The sequence below is a fragment of the Abramis brama genome, assembly GCF_963993115.1.
Source record: "Abramis brama genome assembly, chromosome: 19".
Classification (NCBI taxonomy): domain Eukaryota; kingdom Metazoa; phylum Chordata; class Actinopteri; order Cypriniformes; family Leuciscidae; genus Abramis; species Abramis brama.
In genome coordinates this window covers 34,621,738-34,646,715 of record NC_139981.1, presented here as the reverse complement: position 1 = coordinate 34,646,715, position 24,978 = coordinate 34,621,738, and the positions used below count along the sequence as shown (strand labels likewise).

Genomic DNA, 24,978 nt, shown 5'->3' with positions numbered 1-24,978 from the left:
GGCACCATTTTTTTCTAGCGGAAACTCTGCTTAGAAGGCTTCAGTGGCCTTGTCTGGGAGAGCAGGCAGCTCTGAGAAGGCTTCAGTGGCCTTGTCTGGGAGAGCAGGCAGCTCTGAGAAGGCTTCAGTGGCCCTGTCTCGGACAGCAGGCAGCTCTGGGATGGCCTCCATGGCTGTGGACAGGTAGCCCTCCCACCCCCAAAATTTCTTGGGAGGAACTACACCCCTGTGAGCAGCCAGCACACACAAAATAGCTGTAGCCATGATGGACAGTGCTGCACTCTCTGGAGTGGACTCAGGGGCTGGAGCTATCACTGGACTCTTGTCGGGGCTGGAGCCAACACTGGAGCGGATTCTGGAATATCTCTCATAGGAACGGATTCAGGGATTTCACTATATGGAGCAGACTCAGGAATTTCACACACTGGAACAAACTTGGGAATTTTACTCACTGGAGCGGACTCGGGAAGATCCCTTACTGAAAGCATTGTGACCCTTGGAATTGGCAATGCTGTAATCCTTGGAGCAGGAATTTCTCACACTAGAACGCACTCAAGGGTTTCAATCTCTGGAGCGGATTCGAGGGTTTCACCCTCTGGAGTGGACTTGGGAGCGGACTCTGGATCTGGGGACCTGAGAGGGGAAGATTTCTTCAGGGCCTTCCAGATAGAAATAACCGACAAGAACTGAAAAGATCTAAAAACTAGAAATGTGACGATTCTATTCTTTTCTCAATAGCAATGTGAACTGTGAAAAGCGCTAAATAATATTGACATAAGCAGTATAGAATTTATGTTGCCCAATTATTCTATTCTATTCTATTCTATTCTATTCTATTCTATTCTATTCTATTCTATTCTATTCTATTCTATTCTCAATAGCACAGCTTATTGAAGCAATGTGAATTGTGAAAAGTGCTAAATAAAATGGACTTAAGTAGTATAGAATTTGTTACCCACCCATTCTATTCAATTACCAATAGCACAGATTATTTAAGGTACTTAACTTGACATTCACTAGTTCGCCCGTTCATCCGCTTGCTGTCCTTGGAGGAGGCTCGAACCCGAGGCTCGGATTGAGCTTGAATTAACCTCCCCCCCCCATGATGGAATTGCACATAAGAGGATAGAAATAATTTACTGGAGGAGAAGGGGAGAGGAGGAAGAATTTGTCAATGAGATAACGTGGTGTCTGCTGCTTAAACAGTGTGCTCGTAATGATGATTGACTGGACTGAATGTTTAGGCTACTCCCGAACCTATGTTTTGAACTTCATCTAACTTACCATATTGGCCATGATTTACATTAATGTTTTGACTTTATTCTTTGGAATAAATCTCAGCATATAAATCTACTCGTCATGTGTGCCTGCAATGTAAAGAACAACAACAACAGAAACAAACAAACACATTTGCTTGCATACTATGGCTTGACAGATTTATTACCCAAAATAATTATCAAGATTTTGGCAGAGTTTAAAGATATTCTCTCCCAGACACTTAACATTTCAGTCCAAATCAATGAATTTGCTGGTTTTCAATAATCATTTTATTAAAAATTACATTAAAATATTGGACAAATTGTGTCATCTTAAAAAAAAAAAAAAAAAATACAAGCATTTTTATATACAAATACAAAAATTTCAATATATGAATTTAAAATGACAAGTAAAAAACTTTTTAGGTCTATGATCAACATCTGTTCAAATGGATAAGAGTCATCAAACCACACAACCGGAGCTTTCTGAATGTTGCCTTTCTTCTTGTATTTTCTGTAACTTCTCTTAGAAACAGTCATAATACTCCAATACTGGTCACCTTTGTGCCTTGACAAATATCTTGTACATTACAGTAACATCAGTCAGTTCATGCATGCATTAACAATCCTGTCTTCTGAACATATGCAAAATCCCATTTGTTTAGCACATTATTTAAAAAGATTTTTCATTTACAATTAACAAACATTTTCTTTGCTTGGCACTTCTATCTTATGCAGACAGTTAACTTTCCATATGAAAAAAAGATATTATTATTATTATGTAATTTTTCATATTATTGTGTTTAGCATGTAAAATATAAATAATCTTTAACTGAAACTGAAATCTTTAACTGAATGCAAAAACTGTAAGCTTGTGTTTTCTCTCATACCAATACAAGTCCGTCACACTAATCCAAAGTCACTGAACACACATTCACTGCCATCGTTAAATGACCATTTCCACACTGTATTTTGTTTAAATAGCAAAATATCACAGCTGGAAACATCTTGCCCGCTTCTAACTGCACTAAACCTGTAACACTGTAATTGTAACTGTGTGGAAATGCACTTGCTCCTTGGATTTTTGGTGATATTCCACAATGGTTCAGTTACGTGGTTGGGAGTTGAATTCATTGCAGATGTTGTGAATAATTTTTGATACATACTTGTAGAGGTTGTCAAACTCATCCACAAAGAAAGAGTGCTCTCTGTCCGGGTCAGTGGCGATGTATTCCAGCTCGTCCTGCGCTGCCCAGGCGATCCCGATGGAGTACGCGATCACACCTGGAGCGTGAGAGACAGCAGAGAAAAAAACTTCAACTTCCATCACATCACACCGCAAATACATGCTCAAAAATGGGCACTTTTATTATTCAGGGTCAAAAAGTTCTAGCTACAGCCTGTGAATTATGACGTTTAATGTGATTCTAGATCTATATCCTTGGCTGGTCATGGTACAACATTCCCAATAATCAGCCAGATGTTAGACTCAGGGCTTGACTAACTCTTTTGCTCACCAGCCACTGTGGCTAGTGGTTTTCCAAAGTTACTAGCCACTTAGCATTTTCACTCGCCACAATTTTGACATCGATACCATGGGGAAAAACTGCCATATAGATATTTTTATTATTATCTCATAATTTGGCAGCAGCAGGTATATTAGGCTGCTCTCACTTTAAGACATGACGCACAAATCCATTATACTGTTACACATGCGTTTCCTTTCTCAAATGTTTACGTTCACTTAAAACAGAATGACCCAGGTTACTTGACTGTAACCCTGTTCTCTGAAAAAGCTACAATCGATGCTGCGCTGCTTGGCACATTGGGAACTGGAATACCCACGCCGCCGTGCTTGAAGGTGTCTGGACCCCTTACGATTGTGTAGGTGTGCTCACAAGAACGCAAGAAGGCCTCAGACATTAGCTTGTGATGTGATGTGTGACTCAAGGACATGAGAGCCCGGAGTAGCATGAACATCCAAACTATGAAATCTTATGAATGTGTGCAGAGAGGACCAGCCTGCCGCATCACAAACAAGTTGTAAGGGGGCACCTCTTGCCAGAGCACTAGAGGAGGCGACCCCTCTGGTGGAGTGAGCCCTTAGACCCATTGGCGAAGCTTGACCACACGCCTCATAGGCAAAAGCAAAAGCATCCCTGACCCAATGTGACATGGTCTGCTTGGTGGAACCTGTCCCCAATCCCTGCGAGGGGGAGTGCGGTTCGCCACACTCTGCTTTTTAACCTCCCTGGCTTTTGAAGGACCGGGGAGAGGTTGGGTGGCCGACGGCCCCTGCCCTTGAGTGCGGCGGGGAAGGAACTGCACAATTGCTTCTTCATGTTTTTTCACCTCTCTGAACCTGGTGACGACCGTATTTACAGGCCAGAGTCGCCAAACATAGCCTGGTTCTACCAGACTCTCGTACATTTCATTTGTACAGAGAGTCTGGCCTCTCTCCATTGAGAAACGTTTACTTCCTTGTAGGCGGGTTCTCTGTTAAAGTTCAAAACTATTGGATCTGCCCAGAGTCACTCAGGATCTGCCATAGCCAATCGCTAACGTGTGGTCGTGACGTATGTCCTGGCCGAAACCAAACCGGCCGGAAACAACAAGTCAGAATGATCAGAGGATTATGTTTAGAAAAAGATGTCTGTCAACGAGAGCTGCAGGTTTTGTTCATCGAATTTAAGAGTTCAAGGAACAATTGTAAATTCTAAATGTATATTTGACACTAAGGACAGTGATGTATCCAGTCAACTAACAACTAACAACAGTCGAAGCTGGGTCTAATCATTAGGGATAGTTCACTTTGAAATAAAATTTTGGTATGTTTTAGCTTACCTCAAGGGCATCCAAGATGTAGGTGTCTTTTTTTCCGCAGTAGTTTCAATTTTGATATTTTTAGGTCAAACCGTTCTTGTCTGTCAGTCATTTAATGCAGGTCTGTGGTCACTGTCTAAGAGCATGCACAGAGTCCAAATTAAACAATTCCCCATCGTAAGTACACATTGATGGCCTAAGACACGAAACGAGCGGTTTGTGTGAGAAAACTAACAGTATTTATATCGTTTTTACCTCTTATACACAACCACGTCCAAGTGATCTGAGGGCGCGCACGCATCCTGGTGTGTGACGTGTACGCAGACTGTTGCATAGATATATACACTAGAAGTCGCCTTGTCTACGGCAGTTCATTGGAACGAATGTCTTTAAGGCGACATCTAGTGTATATATCTATGCCGCTGCGGTCGTTTCGGATCTGCCGCAAATGCTGTGATCACCGTCCAAAAGGTCACGGTCATCGTGCACGCCGAGCTGCCCAGCACGAACTCCTAACTTTTCTGCCTCCTTCACTTGGTCCTCCATTAGTGCAACAAGAGGGGAGACGACAACAACTATCGGCTTTGCATCCCTATCGTTCGCCACTAGCGGAGTGAGCTGGAAAATCAAACTTTTCCCGAACCCCGTGGGGAGGACGGCCACAACATCATGGACACCAACAAAACTTAGCAAACATTGTTCTAGCTCCGGCTTTAACTTCTATATATTCGGCAGTTTTGCAACAACGGACCGAATAGCTTTTCTCACGTCTTTCTCCGCTGCCATTACTGAACTCCAACTCAAACTGACGCACTACATCAACGTCATCGTTCTCAGCCACTCCCTCTGTTCGCTGATTGGTCCTACAAAAAATTGGTTTCTGGAAACCTAAGAATATACAGCAGTCCCAGACGTAGTACTGAAGGAAAATAAAATTGAGCGGAAGTGTGTAGGAGGGCGCAGCCAGGCTAGCCAAACAGGCCATAGGGTGAAATCGGAGAATCGAGAAGAAAAACTCTATCTTTATCTTTGATACACGTGAGGTTGAGCCACAGGTGCCTCTCTGTGCTGACGAAAGTAGACACTGAACAGCCGATGGTACGGGCCATTTGCTTAGAGGCACTGAGAGACAGGCCTCGTGTCGCGGGTGCGCGCTGATGAAGTCACCGACCGAGGCTATAATACCTCCGGGTCAATTCTATTGACGTGTAACACAAAATTCACAGCTGGTCACGATTAAAGACGTTCCCAATGCGCTAAGCAGCGCAGCATCGATTGTAGCTTTTGAAAGGGAACTGACTGTGTTTACGTGAATACTCGCCATGGCCGGCATTTTGACATTATTTTGTGTGCATGTTTAAGCGCAATAAGCTGAGAAAAAGAACTCAATTTAGTACTGAGAGGCGGCGTTATGCACACATCTATGGGAATGAGTAAAATGCGCAATCCCACGCCGAAATTCAAGCCCTGAGACACCAACAATATTCATCCAGAGCAAATGAAAGGAGTGAGTGAGGAGAGGTGGGTTTGTGTGTCACTCGCTGTCAGAGAGATGAGAGAGAGAAAGAGAAAGAGACACCGGTGTAGTGTGTCTATTCTGCGGTAAATGAGTATTGAAACGTTTCAGATCTTTCAGTATTAAAAGGAAAAATCAATATTTTTTACAACACTACATTGCACTTATTATTTGAGATGCCTTTTTAAAAAAATACAATTGAAAAATGTATATGTTATATATAAAATTCAACCCGCCGAAGTGTCTAGTAGGAGTGACTGCGTTACACACCACTGCTGAAATACACAAGCATCTGGCGGGTTTGCGTGTGTTAATGTCAAGCCCTGGTTAGGCTTAAGCCTGGTTTGCACCATACCGCGACCGTCCGCTTGCCTGCGTGCAATTCAGAAAGAACGTGTTCATTTTTGTGATGAATTGTTTCTGCTTAAAGCGTTACAAATATTTAACGCAGCACCTGTTGTTTTTCTGGAGTCCTTTGGACCAGCTCCGCAAAGCGAGAGAGGGCATCTGACCGAGGATGGTTTGAATGTAGGCCTGTCCTATGATCAACCAATCATTCATTAAAGTGCTTTTACGACATTCAAGCGCGATCAGACGCAAAAGAGAATTCAATCAGGTACTGGTGCTCTGGCTCACACACCCGTCGTGAATAGACAGCGCAACAGTTCCCAATTGAGTTCTCTTTTGCATCTTTTGATTTCCAGTGCTGCAGAGACCTTAAGGAGCTGGAAGGCCTGAAAATGGACACCGAGGTTGCTTTATTTCTTCTCGATACGTGAGTAACGTTGGTTTTGCAGTGTTTTACAGAACTAAGATATGCTGTCTTTTGCTTGAAAATATACTCGTGTGTCATCTACGCTTGTTTGTTCATTTGCAGTATTATTATTATTATTATTATAAGACAGGAACTAGCCTCTAAACCTCCTCCACCTCCCGTTTCAAGCAATGTACAATAAAACGGTGTTTGTTTTTTGGGATGGAAGGGATGACTTTGCATTCAAAGCTAAACAACAATTAGACATTCGACCAGTATTATCATAGTAACACAAATTGCTTCCCCTTATTGATGACATCATACCCTCGGGCAGCGGGCACAGCAGTCGTTCCGCCAGAGTCATTTCCTGTGTATCATAGCGAATAGCTGAATGTGGAGGCGGAGCTATGACAGATAGGGGTGTGGTCCTGTTGGGTCGGGGTTGTTTGTTTTGGTGATTTCAAATATCAACAGCGTTTATCAGAAATCGCTTTCTGCACCTTTTTGGTCTATAAACTCGATAATGATGTCAACCCACTGCGTCCTACCTCACGTTAGGTGTTTCGCCGCACTCACCTTTCCGATGTACCGCCAGCGCCGGGGCCCTCACGTCATCGTAGGAGCGTCCGTCCGTGATGACAATCATGATCTTACGCTTGTTGGGTTTGGATTTGCTGAAGAGCTGGTCCGCGGCGTACGTGATGGCGGCCCCCGTACTGGTTCCTCCGCTCCAGTAGTTTATGCGCTTGATAGCGTTCAGCAAGTCGGCTTTGTTGTTGTGCTGTCCGAAAGCGAACTCCAGCCTCTGCTCATACGTGTATTGTACGATTCCTACACGCGTGTCCGTGTCCGAGATCTCGAACTCCCGCGTGACGTTGGCGACGAACTGGAGCACGGTGCGGAAGTTCCCGGTCCCCACGCTGCTGGAGCCGTCGATGACGAAGGCGATGTCGTTGGCGTTCAGGCAGGTCTTGCTGCACATCAGGCGGTCGGTGTCACACACACGCTTCACCAGAGGCTGAACGGCTTTACGCAGAGCGAACCAGCTCGTGATCGGGAGCGAGTAGAAGCCGTTGGTTCTGCACACAGCCTGCAGCACAAAACAAGAAATAAAGTGTTCCTTAACCCTCTGGTTTTGTTCAGTAATTTCAGAACAAAAATTCTGGAATGGTACGAAACTTGATGACTTTTGTGGTACTTGTTATGTAAACACAAAAACAAATCATGGACATGATTCATAAAGGCTAAAAGGTCGTAAAAAATAGTACCACTTGAATTGTACACTTGCCCTGTATGTATTTATAGGCATCCAGTGGCGACATCATGGCATTAAGGCCTATTCACATTCAAGGACGATAACATAATTATATAGTTTAAAAATCATTCCAAATACAAAAGCAGAGTCCACATCACAACTATAACAATAAATACGAGCTCAAGTATTTAAAGCGGCAGCGTAAACAGGCTTTTACAGAATATTTTCTTTATTTCTATCCACCAGATGGCCTTTATAATTTGGACTTTATAATTTGTAATTGTGAGTTTACATCTCACAATTTGGACTTTATAACTTGCAATTGTGATTTCATGTCATGTCTTTTTTCTCAGAATTGGAAAATATAAATTCTCAATTGTGAGTTATAAAGTATAAAGTCACAATTACCTTTTTATTCTTTTTTTATTCTGTGGCTTCCATACCAATCTGCCTCCATTCAATGGATTTTAAATACTTTTGCTCCATTTCTAACTTAAAGTCCCCCTGTGGTGAAAATCCAGCTTTTTATGTTGTTTATATGTCTGTGTGGTGTGTCTTTTAATATGCTTTAAGACAAACCATGTGCAAATTCATAAGTCAACACCATTGCTGAGTATAAGTATCAAATGTGTTTTTTCTCATAATTTAACATTTTTAAATAGAAATAAATGGTCCATAATTTAGACCTTTTTTATTTTATCGCTTAGTAACATGAAATACAAAATATTAAAGAAAGAATGTTGATTTGAAACATTAATTTAATGAAAATAAAATTATGTTCTCTGGTCTGTTTTGACCGTGAACAATACAATACTAACCCTAACCCTAACCCTAACCCTAAATGAACACTACCAGAGGGATAACTGTGTTCATTTCTCACGGCACTTACACACACTGAAATCGGACACCCCACCTCTCTCGATATTAATACCTTGTCAACAAAGTTGGGCTCCACCACATTCTGTTTCTCATTCTCGTCGGGGCCCTCGATGGTGACGAAGAAGATGTTGATGCCGGACTCTCGAGCGAGCCTCGAGGCCTCCTCCACCCGGTCAGTGGGCCAGCCGTCCACCAGCACCACCGCCACGTTGGGCGCCCCGCCTCGGTTCCCATTAGCATCGCTGAAGAAGTGCTTGTTGATGTAGGAGAGGGCCTTCCCTTAAAGAGCACAGAGCCAGAGTCAGCACAAAACATCTACAGTTCTGTGTTTCAATCGCAGCTCTGTTTCGCCTCCAGTCTCGGCCCTCAAACGCTTTCCTTAAATGCTTCCAGGACTCAGGGAAAGGCAGGGTGTTGCACGCCACTGCTGAAACTATCAATGCAGCTGTTAGTAAAACCTCGTTCCGCTAAGTTTAATTGAATATTCAAACTTTGAGCTAATGGATTTAAAAATAAATATTTTTAGAAATGCTGCCCTCAGTGGACCTTAAAAGCATCGAGGCACGTCAAGCACACCTAAACATGTTGCTGCATTAAAGTCACCATGAAATCCAAATGGACAATTCTTGTGTTTTATGGAATATTGCAGTGTTTATTCTAAATTATTTATCTGCGTTTTAAATTCATGTCCCTGGTAATCTTGAATCAGAATAACTTCCTCTTGCAGCATCTCTTCTCTTCTCTGATGATGTGGGCGGGGCAACCTGTCACTCACATGAGATCAGCCAATAGCAAACCACAGCCATCCAATCATCCAATCAATTCCCCACAGACACAATCAAGCCCCGCCCACATTTGTTCTTCTTCCAGAAGCCGTGTCACTCGGATATACGACACAATAGAAGAAAAGACCAGCAAATCTTTTAGGGGTGAGTCCAGGATTTCAATATTAGGGGAGCTCATTAGGAAGGGCACGATTAAAAAACAACAACAACAACAACAACAAACATTTAATATGTGTTGAATATTAACGCCATATTTCTTAACAACACATGACACTTGCTTTGACATTTTGTCATTTAAAATTCATACATTGTGTGTGCTTTAAGTGTCCAGAGAGTTTTCATGGTCACTGCAGTCCTCAGGGGTTTCAGAGTCCAAACAAGTGTGTTTGTGTAAATCATATAGAGAAGATGAAGGGCTACGGCTCTGATTAAACATCATCCAACCAGATTCTTCAAAGCAGATGATGCTGTGTCCTCAGGCTATCTTTGACTTTACAGGCAGCTGCTGTTTTACAGAATTCATCTGTTTTATTAAAGTGAGACACTATCTATAACACAAACCATACAACCAAATCTCTAGGTTGGATAAACCTCAGGCATTTGGTCAGCTTACACAGGAACACCACAGAGTGGCACCAGCCCTGTAATTTCACCACTGTTCCCAGCTCAGATTTAGATCTTATTTGGAGCTGAGATGTGAAACCACGTGATAACTCCAGCTCAGAACGGTTCAGTGTTATTCACTCACCTACATGTGACAGACCTCCCTTCTGGACGATTTTACTGATGGCTGGTTTCACGTCATTGGAGCTGGAGAACTGTTTCAGACTGAATTCTGTGACCGCATCATCCCTGGATCAGAAATTAAATGCCAGTTATATTTTGGTACATTTGTATATGACAGCATGTAAGTTCATTTAGAGATGTACAAATCTGCAAATCTCCTGATTACTGGTCAGAACTGAAACTCAAAGAACCGCTGACTTCAATAAATGATACATACAAAGCAGAAATGGCTGTATTTTGTTTTCCAAATGTATTGTTGTCATCAAATAATAGTATTATAAATGATAAATGATAAATTATAAATAGTATAATAAAATTGGACGACATTTCCGATCGTTTTTTAATTTGTAATATTTATTTGTACATTTATTGTATTTCATCTGACTGATCCCTATCTTTACCCGGAAGTAAATTACACCGTCGTGCGAAGTCATAGATATCTACACTAGATGTCGCCTTGGCTACGGCAGTTCATTGGAACGAATGCGTCAATAGAGCCGCCATCTTGGAACAGGGGAGCCCCTCCTCTTTAATGCATCAGCGTCAATGTAGACAAAGGTCTAACGGAAATAAAATCACCATAAATCATCATGAATGCAATTTTCTAGTTTTTTTGGTTTGTTCCAACAGGTCAGACATGTATTTATCATTGAGTCCAGAGAAAATTTAAGGTTTTGATATTAAGATAATCTACTTTTTTCAAAATATACCTTTTTCAAAATATAATGCATAGTGCTAGTAGGCCTAAGTTTATTAGTCACATTCTTCCACTTGAGTAAACTTAGAATGAACTATCGCTACTATATATATATATATATATATATATATATATATATATATATATATATATATATATATATATATATATATATATGAGCAAAACTTGGCCACTAAATATTTAATATTCAATTATTTTAATGATCACAATTAAAGTTTTAATTTTATTAAATTGAACAAGTAAACGTTGCATTCATATTCTGGGCTCATCTGATTTTTTGTATATAGCATAGCCTACTTTGTTATGATTTTAGTATCATAATGATTAATAAATGCATATACAATTATCCGTGAACTTGATTTGAACAAATGCCTTTCAACTTGTGTGCAAAATTCTGAATTAAATGAATGTGCAGCAATTTGTACAAACAGACAGTCTGTAGGCCTACTATACTGTTGTAGCCATTAAAATCTGCGCATTTAGTTTCATATTTGTTAAAATATTATAATGTTATTTTTTTCCATTTATGTTGATTTATGAAAAGTGAACAGCACGAGTAAGAGGATGCGCAATATATCGAGAGACATGGAGCGGGGCAGACATGATTTTGACCACTTAATTAAGTTTTGTTTTGTAGAAAACCTTTTTTTAAGTGAATTTCGTTTTGTATAAATTGTATCTTAATTTTAATCAGTTTTTCATCAACCAATTGCCTGGATTTAATAAATAAGAAGCAAATATAAAGACAATATAATCATGGAGGCGCCGGCGCGGTCACTTGCATTGCACGTGAACTGGAGCGCATCTCATCCTAACTTAACGAAACTCAGTGTATGCCTCACACAGACATGAGAAATACATCAAATACACAAAGCTTGAAATGTCTTTAAACGAAATAATTCAAACGAAAAGAAAAAGGCTACTCTCTGATTATGTAATCCATTATGTACATTTCTCTCTATAGGCGCATTCACTACGAATATGGCGATCGTCAACTTCATCTTTGCAGCCGACACTGACAGAAAACACTAGTTTATTAATAAAAATCAATGCACGCGTCACCGGATTTACAAATGCACATCTTGCTTGTTGCATGCAAATAACGAGATATTATGTTGAAATAACATTATTATTAATAATGCATCTTTTAGAATATTTGATTGAATGCTGAATGTTGCGCTTGTTCAATTTAATAAAATTAAAACTTTAATTGTGATCATTAAAATAATTGAATATTAAATATTTAGTGGCCAAGTTTTGCTCATTTATATTTATATATATATATATATATATATATATATATATATATATATATAACGCATTCGTTCCAATGAACTGCCGTAGCCAAGGCGACATCTAGTGTAGATATCTATGACTTCGCACGACGGTGTAATTTACTTCCGGGTAAAGATAGGATCAGTCAAATGAAATACAATAAACGTACAAATAAATATTACAAATTAAAAAATGAACAGAAATGTCGTCCAATTTTCTAATACTATTATTTGATAACAACAATACATTTGGAAAACAAAAATACAGCCATTTCTGCTTTTTTTCTTTTAAACAAAAAACCAAGCTGTACCCTTTTTTAAATTTCATCTTTCATTCCGAAATGGAATAATGAATGAACAAAAAAGTACACGGACCGTTTGGGATCAGTAAGGTTTTTTTAAAAAAGAGATTAATATTTAAGTGTTCAAAAGTTACAGTAAAGACATTTATAATGTTGCAAAAAAATTGTACTTCAAATAAATGCGGTTTGTTTGATTTTTCTATTCATCAAAGAATCCTAAAAAATAAAATGTTTGACGGTTTCCACCGAAATCTGAAGCAGCACAATTGTTTTCAACACTGATAATAATCATAAATGTTTCTTGAGCATCAAATCATCATATTAGAGTGATTTCTGAAGGATCATGTGACACTGAAGACTGGAGTAATGATGCTGAAAATTCAGCTTTGATCACAGGAATAAATTATTTTTAAGAAAAATGCCTTGAGTACGCGAGCAGAATTGGCAATAAAGCTCTTTCTTATTGTCAGTATTGTGTTTGTCTTTGTCATTATTAGTTCAGTTGTTTCACCTGTCTAGTTAATTATCATCACATTCATCACCTGTGTTCATTCATTATCTTCATCAGTATCACCTGTTTTGAGTTCATCTGTGTATGTATTTAAGTCCCCTTTGTTCAGTCTGTCCTTGTCGGCTGTTAGTTGTGTATTATAGATATCCTGATACTTTGTATTCCTGAAGTTATATTATTGTGAGTAAACTATTTGTATTTGAGCCTACCGTCTACTTCGTCTTCTTCTGCCTGCACACGCCCTGACACTTATTCTGATTCTGAGGGGAAATTAATGTATGCTAAAACCACATTTTATTCGTAATTTTGCGAATACTAACGGGATCATGTTAGTTGTAGATTATTCTTATTAATAATCCTCCAGCATCTGTCTGTTTTCTGGCACAGGGACACATTATTACCCGTATTGAATGATGCCCATCATGGCTCCTTCTACGCCCACATTGAGAGCCTGGGAAACCTCCACAAGGAAGTCTTTCTGAATCTTGAATCGTCGTTTCCCAATACTCCAGCTGCCATCCATGAGGAACGCAATATCAACTTTACAACCTACAGAGATGGATGAGAATCCAATGAGAGCCATGAAAGGAAGCGAGTATTAGTCTATTATTATAATATTAATGTACTTGGATCTCCGTGTGTCCGAACGCTGATTTCAGGAGCTCCGACTGTTGATTCGTGTCCTCGAGGGTTGAATCCTGGGAAATCAGAGGATGTTGCTATTACACTTCAACCCTGTACCTTATCTATAGTACTGTGAAGAACTAAGTGTATGACCATATTATCAAGTCCCAATTTAAAATCAAATAGTTTGCCTACATAAGAAGAAAGGCCACTAGAACCTGGTACTGGATTTTGCTGATCAAGTTACTTAACTTTTTAATGCAAAACATGTAATAAAGCAACATCATGCAAAAACATTTCTGCAAAATTATTTTTTTAAAGTGCACTTTTAAAGTGAAATGTCCAATGAGTGGCACCAAAAGCGTGTTTAATTTTCACGGAAACAGATGAATGTGAATGTTGTAACTTATTATTATGTTGATTGTTCGAAAATGAAATGTCCAGTGAGCGGCGTTAGAAGATTAATGCTCTATCGCGCTTGAAAATAACATTGCACCTACACTTAACCCTAACCGATAGTGTGTACAAAAACAAACATGAGATAAAAACACATTTGCTGAAGCAACCGTGCCATTTTAAAGCTTCTTTGAGCTCTTTTATCGTGTACCCGAGTGATCCTGCACTGCTGTATCAGGTGAGCTACTGAGCAAGTTTACTTTGTTGAAAAAGCCACACAAATTGAGCTATTTATGTGATGCAAACATCAAAATGTATTAGTTTACAAATCATGCACTATGATAAATGTGTTTCAGCTCATAACATAGTATTGTGTAAGGAACAGCGTGAAAATAAGTTTATATTAATCAATAATATTTTCCCTGTAATCATAATTTTTGTCAAAAAGAATACAATTTGTTGGTGTTTTACTGCATTTAGTGTTCATTTCAGCTGGAAACTGCAGTGAAGTGTGTGTATAGGCAAGTTTTTCCAATGAGCTTGTGTTGCATTGAAGGCTTTTATCTGCCTCCATAAATACTTCAGTTAGTCGTTAGTTTCCTCACCTGACTCAAATGGGTTTGACTCCGCAATCACCTCTGTGACAGTAATCACACACTAATTAATGATTAATCACACAATCATTAAAAAAAACATCCAATATCCAATCACAGTTTCTTAAAGTGCCCCATTATGCTTTTTCTGATATTCCCTTTCATGTAGTGTGTAATAGAGATGTTTGTGAGTGTAAAAGATCTGCAAAGTTTCGTAGATCAAAGTACATATAAATGAGTTTTCGTCTTCCAAAAGAAAGAAGTGATTCTGAAATGAAAAGAGTCGTCAGTAATTCTAATAAATTAGTAATAAAGTCTCACTTCCTGCTGAATCTATTTAGGTTTATAACTAATTTGCATAATGCCCGCCTCTGGTCTTGATTGGCTGAGCAGTGTCTCTTAGCCCCGCCCTCAAACACTGTAGTTTATCTGAGAGTTTGGTTCATGTTGTTCGTGTCGAGAAGACGCTGTTTTCTGCTGACAAAGCAAATCTACTTTGATGAGATTGATACGGTAAAACCCTCGCCATCGTTACTGTTCGTATCACTGTGAATCAAGAGCTGTGTCACATATGATAATGAGCGTTTGCTTTCTGACCAATTACAGCAGACTGAATCATCTGACCAATCAGAGCAGAGCAGCTCTCAGAGAGGCGGGGTTTAGAGAGACTGAATCTTTGATGGAAGCGTTTCAGACACTGAGAGAAAAGAGCTGATGTGCAGTGGAGATTATGAGGACATTAAAGTGTTTTTTTGATCTTGGATGCATGTAAACGTATTGTAAGAGATTCCAAAACAACATTAGGAACCTCTAAAATAGCATAATAGGAGCACTTTAAGCAGACACTGGACTATATTGTGCATTGTGAACGAACTGTGGGCTTTTGTATATAAACGTGCTTGTGTTTGTGACACACCTCTGCTGGGGCTCGTCTCAGGCGAAGGCTTGTGGTCTACTGGCTCAGAAGCTGGAAACAGAAATCATGTACACATGAGTCTGGCCTCCAGTTTCACAAAGACACAGTGACTCACAGTGATGGTGACCCTCCTCACTACAGTAACACCAGTAACAGATTTCAGATCAGCCACGGGCCCTGTGGTTTTAAACATATACAGTAAAGCCGAGGGCCATACACTTCTTCTCATGAAACCGACCCTGTGGTACAAACCCAGAATCCAGCAGCAGAAGACTGAAGTTCCCAGCAAAGACTCCTCTGGATCCAGACATTATCGTGATAAGGAGTGTGCAGTCCAACACTGCCATCAGAGACTCAAGCCTCCTACCATTTCTATACTCACTTGTTTTCTCGAAGATGCATTTATTTGTTCTGTTCTCTATATACTATTTTATTTTGCTTCATGAGTATAATTTATTATTATTAACCTTTATTTAACCAGGCAAGATCTTATTTTCAACATCAGGAGAGTTAAAATCTCCTGAAAGTCGTGCAAAAATACATTACCATACACACACATAAACACTCATTTAAAACATTTAAGGCTGTGATAAAAACACTCCCTAGGAGTTTTTTAAATGTCTACAAGTCTTAGTTGTCACGCTTATTTCTATAGCACTTTATATAATACGGATTGGTTCAAGGCAGCTTCACCAGTCATAAACAGGAAAATAAAGAATCAATGATGCAATTTTTTGCTTCATTAAATATGAGACAACTTCTGTGAGACGCACTAAACCAGATCATCTCGGCCATGTTGGAAGACCGGCTTAAACCAACTAAGACCAGCGAACCAGCTTTTATTTCAATAGGAAACCCTTGTTTTAACACATATAGAACATTGCATATGTGTTATAGCACATGTAAACAGTAACATATACTCTTCACATAGACTTTTATGCTTTATTTTGCATTACTCCAAAATAAAATAAGAGAATACTTACAAAACTGTCCAAAGTTATAGGGGTGCTCATACTCTGTGTTATCAGGCCTTGGGTCGAGAACTGCAGAAGAGAGGCAGCATGTGCAGGAACTGTTAGTTCAGCGTAGTGCATTATGGAAAACATACCCATAATACCTGTGTGAATGTGTTAGCAACAAAAGCCAGACAATCGAAAGCTGTAAAGAAAATCGTAGCTTACCACCTGTTCTCTGACATGGATGATAAAGCCAAAGTCATAGAGCAGAAACACATGCTCTGAATGTTTTGATATCATATGGGCCGCACATTGGCATGGATTTATTAAACGGCCTTGAAAGCTTGTGTCATGGTCTATTTAAACCACATGAAGGAAGTGAGTGCAGTGTACAAATCAGTAGCAGACTTTGTAGGAACATCATACATTGATATGATGCTGTGGTGATCAAAACAGACATGTGCTATGCACACTATGAAGCCATAATGCAGATTTATGTGTTTCTTTTTTATTCTCCTCTGGTACTGTAGTGGATTTACAGTATAACAACATTTATACATTTATCCTTACCTGCGGGGTCAGCAATGCTCGTCCTGCTCCATTTATAGCCTGTGTTTGGCACTGAGTGGCTACTATCTGAACACAGAAAGTGATGGTTGGGCCTCATGTCAGATTTAGACATGATGGAGTAAGGATTAGCATGAATTATTATGAGTTTATGGATATTCACTCGGAATTTAAAAGCATGTTTAGCCTTCGTTTATGTCTTCTTTAATGTTTGCTTATGGAGGGTTACGTTATTGGACTGGATGGGCCTGCAGATACCTGTTGGCCTTCTGGTGCCAGAGAACCAATCAGGTCGTGCGTACGCAGGGTGCGTCCAATCACGTCGTGCCAATGCTAGACAGGGAGATTTAGAAACTGCTTACAATACATCACCAACATACAAGACATGAAATGGACTTGAACTGATTCTCTCTAGACGAGAGACAAAACACGCTAAAGGTTATGAAGCATGGAAATATTAATTAAATTACAGGTGAAATATAAAAGGAGGCATTGAGCAAGAAAAACTTAATATTTTTTATTACTTTTACAAATGTTCTTAGAAATTGTTGACAAAAAAAAAAAACTAGAGACACAAAAAGTATGAAGTTATGGTCTGGGCACAGGTGGTTTTAAAATAATGAACTGGTACTTTTGGGTTAACATTTTAGTATTCATCTTTGATCACAGAACAGTTAGATCCGGTCCTCAAATTAGACTGGCTGAACACAATTTCAAGATCTCTGATATTTAGTCCAGATATTTAGACTTTTCGTTGTTTGTTTCACTCTGTCAGGGTTCTGCCCTGGCAACCTTGTCTGTGTTGTCTTTGTTTCATGTTTCTATGTTTGTTGTGTTTGAGCACATGACTCTGTGTGTTTGTGTTGGTCATGTGCTCCTCTTGTCTCGCCCCCTTGTTTCCTGTAACCATGCCCCCTTGTTTCCTGTTACCACGCCCCTGGTGTCCTGTTACCACGCCCCCTTGTTTCCTGTAACCACGCCCCCTTGTTTCATGTAACCACGCCCCCTTGTTTCCTGTTACCACGCCCCCTTGTTTCCTGTTACCCCGCCCCTTGTTTAGTCCACGTCTTGTCCTCTTTCACTAATCGTGCTCTCCTGATCCTCATGTGCTCTGGTCCCTTTATATTGTGCCTCTTTCCCTCATGTCTTTGCTGATTTGTTTTGTGCATTGTCTGCGTTCATCGTGTGTAGTGTAACAGTCAGTGCTACTGTAGATTTAGTTTTCCTTATTTGATTATTTCTGTTTTGTTAACTTCTAGTTTCTTTGTCCCTGTGTGTTTAGTCTAGTTCTCGTCTTTATTTACTTCTCCTTGTTTTTACTGCTCTTTATTTTTTGTCAAGTAATCTTTTATTTATTTTTCTCTAGTTCTCTGCAAGGTTGCAGTCTTGTTTAATTTCTTTTTGTTTGTAAGTACTAGTTACTTATTTTGAGAAATTATTTATTTACCTTATTTTCTCCTTTGCTGCCTCCAGTTATTAATTAGTCGATTTTGTTTTTCTAGTCATAGTTGTCAGTTTTTAGTTTCTGTTATCTCTTGTTGTGTGTTCGTCTTGTGTGGTTCCTGTCCTGGCAAGCCGCTCTAGTGCTGATTCATCTCCCCTATGCCAAGCCTCTGGTTCCTTGAGCTGCTGTCAACTTTCAACTGTTGCCAAAGAGCCTGGGTTTGTCTCATCCCAGCCTGTTCTCCAGTGTGTGCCCTGCCCTATTGTTTGGACTGTTCCTGCCTGTGTTTTGTCTTTGTCAATAAATATCACTCCCTGTTCATTCTGCGCCTGGGTCCTACTTTCTCTGAATCCTGACACACTCCAATTATCTGTGTTAGTTCCAGATAGACAGTCAGTAGTCAGTGGGGGGGGGGGGGACTTTTTTTACTGTGACTCTTTCAACAGGAGAGTGAGTCGTAGAATCATTCACTCAACCGATTTGCTCAAAAACACATTATTTATAATTTAATGTTAAAGTCCCCCTGTGGTGAAAATCCAGCTTTTAATGTTGTTTATGTGTCTATGTGGTGTTTTTAATATGCTTTAAGACAAACCATGTGTAAACTCATAAGTCGACTCCATTGCTGAGTATTTCCTCCTTAAAACTGCAGTGAACCAAAGACAGTCTCAAACACACGCTTTGAAATCGCTGGTGTTTCTGACGTCACAAACTACCTTGTAACCAATCAGATCAACGTGTGATCGTCAACCAGTGGATCTCTGAGCTGAGTGAGTGAGTGGAGGCGGGGCTCATTTGCATATTCATAGAACTGTGCATACTAATTGAGGCAAGGGTGTCGAGTTACATTCAAGCTATTTTAAGCTATTTTAATTTTAAAGTTTTTTGTTTTTTTTCAAAGAAAAAACATTTAAATATGTCATTTTGGTGATCAAACAAACTCATTAACAAACATTACAACTGTGTTGCTCAGAGACACAAGTGTCGATTCAGGTTTGACTTTGTTTCTGAAATATTGTCTTATTTGACAAGAGAGCAAAGTTAGTGGCAAAATCAAGTTAAATATTAACATCCTGTTTATTGATCTGTAGTATAAAATCATCAGATATTTTGTGCCAGAGATCTCTCAGGAATCAGTGACAAATCAACTGAAAGATCCTTGTTCATGCCTTAGGAACAAATGACAGGGCTAGTACACTAGCATCTAGTTTATTACTGGTCTTTAACTTAATTGACACCAATGACACTGGTGAAGTAGAAAGCTCAATATTTGTTTACTGGCATGTATGATTTGTTCATTGGAGAGGCTTACTTATGTATAAAGGTGCTTTACCTGATCCCTCTAGATGCAAAAGAGAGCAATGGACTTCTTTAATTGTGTTGTTTGATGTGTATCAATCAGCACACATTCAAAGACACGCACATGCTAATAAATGGCATCTGCAGATACTTACTGGGATTAGACTGCGGCGTGTGTTGCTTTCTCTCAGACTGCGGCTGCACCCGACTCAAAGCTGCTTATCAATGTGAAACAGATGGAACGATATCCAAGAGAGAAGAAAGCAAGAGTTCATGCCTGCACCGCAGCTGCTACTGAGTGATGTCTGAACCGAGTGAACGAGTCATGCAAACCTGAAGCTGAGGGAACATGCGGCTGTCTTCGGATGGTGGAGATCACGTCTTGCCTGTGCACACCTGCCGTCAAAACACAAACATGTTTCAGACCAGCACATCTAAAGCTGCACTCACTGAAAAAATGAACAATGGAAACCTGTCAAAGCCAACTAGACCAAGAACATTCATGCTTACAGGTTAATTACTAACCAGCCTGAATAGTGTCTGGAATTAAAATGTATTGGCTCGTTTACTATGCTGGTTCATGCCCTGAGTCACCAAACTCTGACACCAGATATCATTTTTTATATTTTTTTACTAGTGGGTGCAGGACACTATAGTTCATTTATGCAAAATAAAGTAAACTGTGACATATTATACCCAAAAATTCTTCATACAGTGACTACCAGTGACATTTATACACATTTGGTACCAAAAATTATTCAGACTCTTTGAGCTGATCATGTTTTGTTGAAGTGTTTGTTCTTTAATTGCTAATGCTCTTTTTACACACAGACTGAACAAAATGAAGCATTGCTTGGTGATTGGTTGAGCTAAACTGGTATTATCTAATTGTGTAGTTAAATTTAACAGCTGACAGATATTCAACATAATTCATTTGTGGACAAAACCAGTGAAATATCAACTGATAACTCTGAGTTCTTGTCACATTTTATTACCATTTTCTAAACTATAGCGAATAAACTGTGATAATGTGTGAAATGTTGAAGGTGTTTGAATAAATTTTGGTTTGACATTTTTCATTAGCTCACACCAAGTCGGCCATCTTGGATTTAAATGAGAATCCTTTGAAAATTGCAGAATTAGATTTTTTCTCCCTCAATTTGAACTCCTCCAAGGAGATTAATACAATTCTCACCAAACATGGTAAAGATGATGCCAAGACATTAAAGATCATCAATTGCGAGTGGATTTTTGATATCTTGAATGATGTTGCCATGGCAAGGGAATTAATGGCAAAAAAGAGAAACAGGAAGAGTCTCATATACTCGTGCATTTTCTGATTTAGATTAAATTGTATGTTTGCTCATGAGGGCTGATCACATGAATGTTGCTATTGTTGTTCACAGTCATAGCGCCACCAGCTGGCAGCAGGAAGTGACACATACAACAGATTTTGGAACACATTCACATTTGGATTAAAGAGACATAGACGTACAATAGAAAAAAAACAGCAAGATCAACACAACTCATCCAGCTCAGGACACAAACAATCACCAGTAAAACTCAATAAAGCTATTTACTTTGAGAAAGTATTAGAGTACAAAGTACTTAAAAACAAAGCACAACAGCCAAACATCACAATAAAAGGAAACACAGACAGAGTAATAGGAGAGTGGTTTACCTGTGTTTGTGCGTGGTAAAAACCTATTGGCATAGACTGAGCTGCCTCTAAATGCTTAAGACAAATGTTACGGTTAGAGTTTAGGGCTTGTGTTACTGACAGGAAGTGAAGACTACACAGTGTTAAAGCAGGACATACCTTGCGTAGGACCCTTTCCTTGGGCACTCTGTGATTGTCCTACATGCCGCATTTAGAGAGAACATAGATATTGAAGCAGTAGATATATTCTGTTTCTTTTTCAGCTGTAATAGTAACCTTAAAGTCAACATGAACTGTACAGGATTCATCAGTGCATTTTATTCTAAAGAAAAACATATCTTTAACCTTTATCAAAATGTTAGTATTAATACACTTTGCCTTTGACACAACTGGTGCTCAAACCAGTGTTGGAGTAAAGCATTACAAGTAACGTGCATTATGTAATCAGATTACTTTTTGTAAAGTAACGCATTAGAAGTAGTGTATTATGTTATCAGATTACTTTTATATATAATGAATAATTTATTAGAAGTAATGTATTATGTAATCAGATGACTTTACTAGTAAAGTAACTTTTTAAAAAGTCATTTGTATTACTTAATCAGAATTTTTAATATAATTAGTAAAGTAACCTGTATTACGTAATCAGATTACTTTTTGATATAACAAGTAAAGTAACGCATTAGAAGTAGTGTGTATTATGTAATCAGATTACTTTTATATATAATGAATAATTTATTAGAAGTAATGTATTATGTAATCAGATTACTTTTTGATATAACGAGTAAAGTAACGCATTACAATATGCATTATGTAATCAGATGACTTTACTAGTAAAGTAACTTTTTAAAAAGTAATTTGTATTACTTAATCAGAATTTTTAATATAATTAGTAAAGTAACCTGTATTACGCAATCAGATTACTTTTTTTGATGTAACAAGTAAAGTAACACATTACAAATAACATGCATTACAAAATCAGATTACCTTTTGATATAACAAGTAACGCATTAAAAGTAATGTGTATTATGTAATCAGATTACTTTTTGATGCAACTAGTAAAGTAACTTTTTACAAGTAGTGTGTATTACGTAATCATATTTTTTTATATAATGTGTAAAGTAACAGCAGGTGAGAAAAAGGAACGCAAAAGTAACGTAATGCATTCCTCTGCATAAAATGTACATTTCCTTTAAATTACTTCAAAAAGTTATGTAATTAGTTCATTTTTAGGGAGTAATGTAATATTGTAACATTACTTTTAAAAAGTAACTTTCCCCAACACTGGCTTCAACTACAATTGTCACTGGTATGGTAATCAGTGGATAACATAAAACTCCACCTTACAAATTTCTTCTTATTGAATATCTTTGTCCCTCGTCATGTTGTGGAAAGTAAATGCTGTTACATGCGTACTTTAAAGTGGATTAGATTTTAAAAAAAGGATTTCAGAGGCCAACACCATCTACACCACAAAAGTCACAGACGGTTACTACAATAACAAGAATCAAAGGAAAACTGCAAGAGACCATTAGTTCTGTAAATCACCAAAAAAAAAAAAAAAAAAAAAAAAACACCCAAAGATCTCTGAATAAAATGATATGACAGCAGAAAGCAGAGAACACAAGTCCCACATGAGGGAGGTTTCAACATGCCCGCTCGACTTACGTGCAACAGAGCTGAAATACGGGTGACTGCTGCCTAGATCAGAAAGAAAGATTTTGCTTTAGAAACAGAGAGAGGAAAAGGATGGATTGAAAGGGAACCTGATCCATATTGTCCAGTCAGGGTGTTCATTTTAAGAGGGTACTGAAAAACTGACCCAAGAACAAATGGATAAAAGCAGAGGATTGATTTTACTATAAGGGACTATGATTCATTCAAGGCATTAAATGAAAGACTTAAACAGGCATTGAACAGATTGGCTCACCTGCCTCGCGGACTTTATGAACGGTGGCCCTTGGCTTGGCTGATGTGGTTGTGGGTGGAGCTGTGGATGTGGGCGTGGTCACAGGAGTGGTTGTGGGCGGAGCTGTGGTGGTGCTCGGCTCCGCCTCTGGAGCCTCTGTCACTGGTGACACTGTGGAGTACGACAGGTCTTTGGATTCACCTTAGGAAACATGAATGGATGATGAGCTGCTACTGGACACTGACATTCATCATGAAAGAGCTACTGTGAACAAGATTCTGACCATGGATCCACACTCTATCAGGTTCTGCCAAAGGGGAGTTTGCTGGGAGTTTAGCAGTCCCATGATCTTGGCATTGTTAGCGCCATGCATTATTGTTTGAGCTAAAGACTTAAAGACATAGAAATATGACAAACTAGCATTACTATCTGGCTCAAACACTTACCTGTTTTCACTATGGTGGGTCTTGAGTGTACAAAGACCAGAGTGGATGGATATATCACTCCCTTCTTTGGTTTACCCACTGACACATAAAACCAAAGGTTATAAATACAACATTCAAAACATAAGTTAAATGTGAGAAAGTAAGTTTCTTACGAAATTAGTGTGTCTTTCCATGTTTCTCATTTCATTTTGATTGCTATAGCGAGCCTACATGTAGGAGTGTTTTCTCAGAGTAAAGTTCACTCTACCTGAGACAGAAAATGATTCTCTCCAGTTGGGTAAGGACAGGGATCGGACGCCGTGGGCAAAGCTGCCCTTGTAGATCGCCTGTCCTGCCATCTTCATCACAATTACCTTTCCTCCAGAGTTTGTGATGACTCCACTGAAAACAACAAACAGCAAAACACCATGCATGTGAGATCTAGTAAATTCGGTAGCTTTAAGCAAATATCTAGACAAAACATTAAATTTAATTTACAGCTAATTATAGAATGCTATGCAAATGCATTTACTTAATTAGATGTGCAATTCAATTGAGATCTTGCCACTTAAATTTGACTGAGATCCAATGGCAAAGAGGATTTGATCACTTCTGGAGATAATCCAAACTCAAAGCATGCAGTCTGCCTTATACTGCTGTTTACAAAATGTGTACCAAAGCATAAGAGGGAAAGGAGATCAAGGAGAGAGCAGGGAATGAATCCTAGACATGATGCAGACCAGCAGCCCACATGTGCACTAACCGATACAGCACAGCAAGCAATAAGAAACAGTATTTGTTGAAGAGGCATTTTGTGCAACCTGATCCACCTGTGTAATTCTGCTCATTTATCAAGTTTCATAGTGTCAGAACTTGACCACTGAGGCCATAATATAAATTCATGTACTCTCCAAACCTCTCAGGAGCCCCTCTAAAGAGACGCCTGAGGATCAGATGCTACCAGATGCTCGCAAAGCAGGGAAGGCCTTAAGCGATCTCTAAAGACATCTTCTCCCTGCTTGAGGTACATGCACAGCCTCATATACAGGGTTCGGACAGGTAAGGAATGCTATAAAAAGCTTAATTTCCCCCACACCACAACTACTAAGGACAACAAGAACTACAGCAAGTGTTGAGCTGCTATCATGTGGGGTAAAACATGAATGAGGTCATATTATGCCCTTGTACAAAGTCTTGATGTTGTTTTTGGTATCTACTAGGTTTCCATGCTCAAATGTTGATTATTTTCCTCATATTCTCCATTGTTGCAGCTCCTCTCTTCCCAGTCTGTCAGTAACGCTCTGTTTAGTTCCTGTCTCTATGAAGCCCC

At 39.1% G+C, this 24,978-nt stretch overlaps 1 protein-coding gene across 16 annotated transcripts in view; it reads right to left on the bottom strand.

The window, feature by feature from the left end:
• Positions 1–1,412: 1,412 nt before the first annotated feature.
• The window catches only part of vit (vitrin), a 40,974-nt gene continuing 17,408 nt past the window's right edge, over positions 1,413–24,978 (bottom strand). Inside the window, exons 5-23 of one of the 16 annotated variants that reach the window (XM_084093434.1) lie at positions 23,917–24,050; positions 23,670–23,747; positions 23,245–23,424; positions 22,983–23,015; positions 21,474–21,512; positions 21,336–21,389; positions 19,988–20,050; positions 19,810–19,869; positions 17,170–17,244; positions 16,915–16,980; positions 16,372–16,431; positions 15,389–15,439; positions 14,485–14,517; positions 13,486–13,557; positions 13,261–13,408; positions 10,017–10,120; positions 8,536–8,762; positions 6,926–7,439; positions 1,413–2,540 (exon numbers count right to left, since the gene is read on the bottom strand). In XM_084093434.1, the coding sequence (XP_083949560.1) occupies positions 2,362–2,540; positions 6,926–7,439; positions 8,536–8,762; positions 10,017–10,120; positions 13,261–13,408; positions 13,486–13,557; positions 14,485–14,517; positions 15,389–15,439; positions 16,372–16,431; positions 16,915–16,980; positions 17,170–17,244; positions 19,810–19,869; positions 19,988–20,050; positions 21,336–21,389; positions 21,474–21,512; positions 22,983–23,015; positions 23,245–23,424; positions 23,670–23,747; positions 23,917–24,050 (2,170 nt within the window). In that variant the 3' untranslated portion in view covers positions 1,413–2,361. The remainder of the gene's footprint in view (positions 2,541–6,925; positions 7,440–8,535; positions 8,763–10,016; positions 10,121–13,260; positions 13,409–13,485; positions 13,558–14,484; positions 14,518–15,388; positions 15,440–16,371; positions 16,432–16,914; positions 16,981–17,169; positions 17,245–19,809; positions 19,870–19,987; positions 20,051–21,335; positions 21,390–21,473; positions 21,513–22,982; positions 23,016–23,244; positions 23,425–23,669; positions 23,748–23,916; positions 24,051–24,978) is intronic. The other 15 variants (XM_084093442.1, XM_084093444.1, XM_084093443.1 and 12 more) reach the window with 15 other exon arrangements.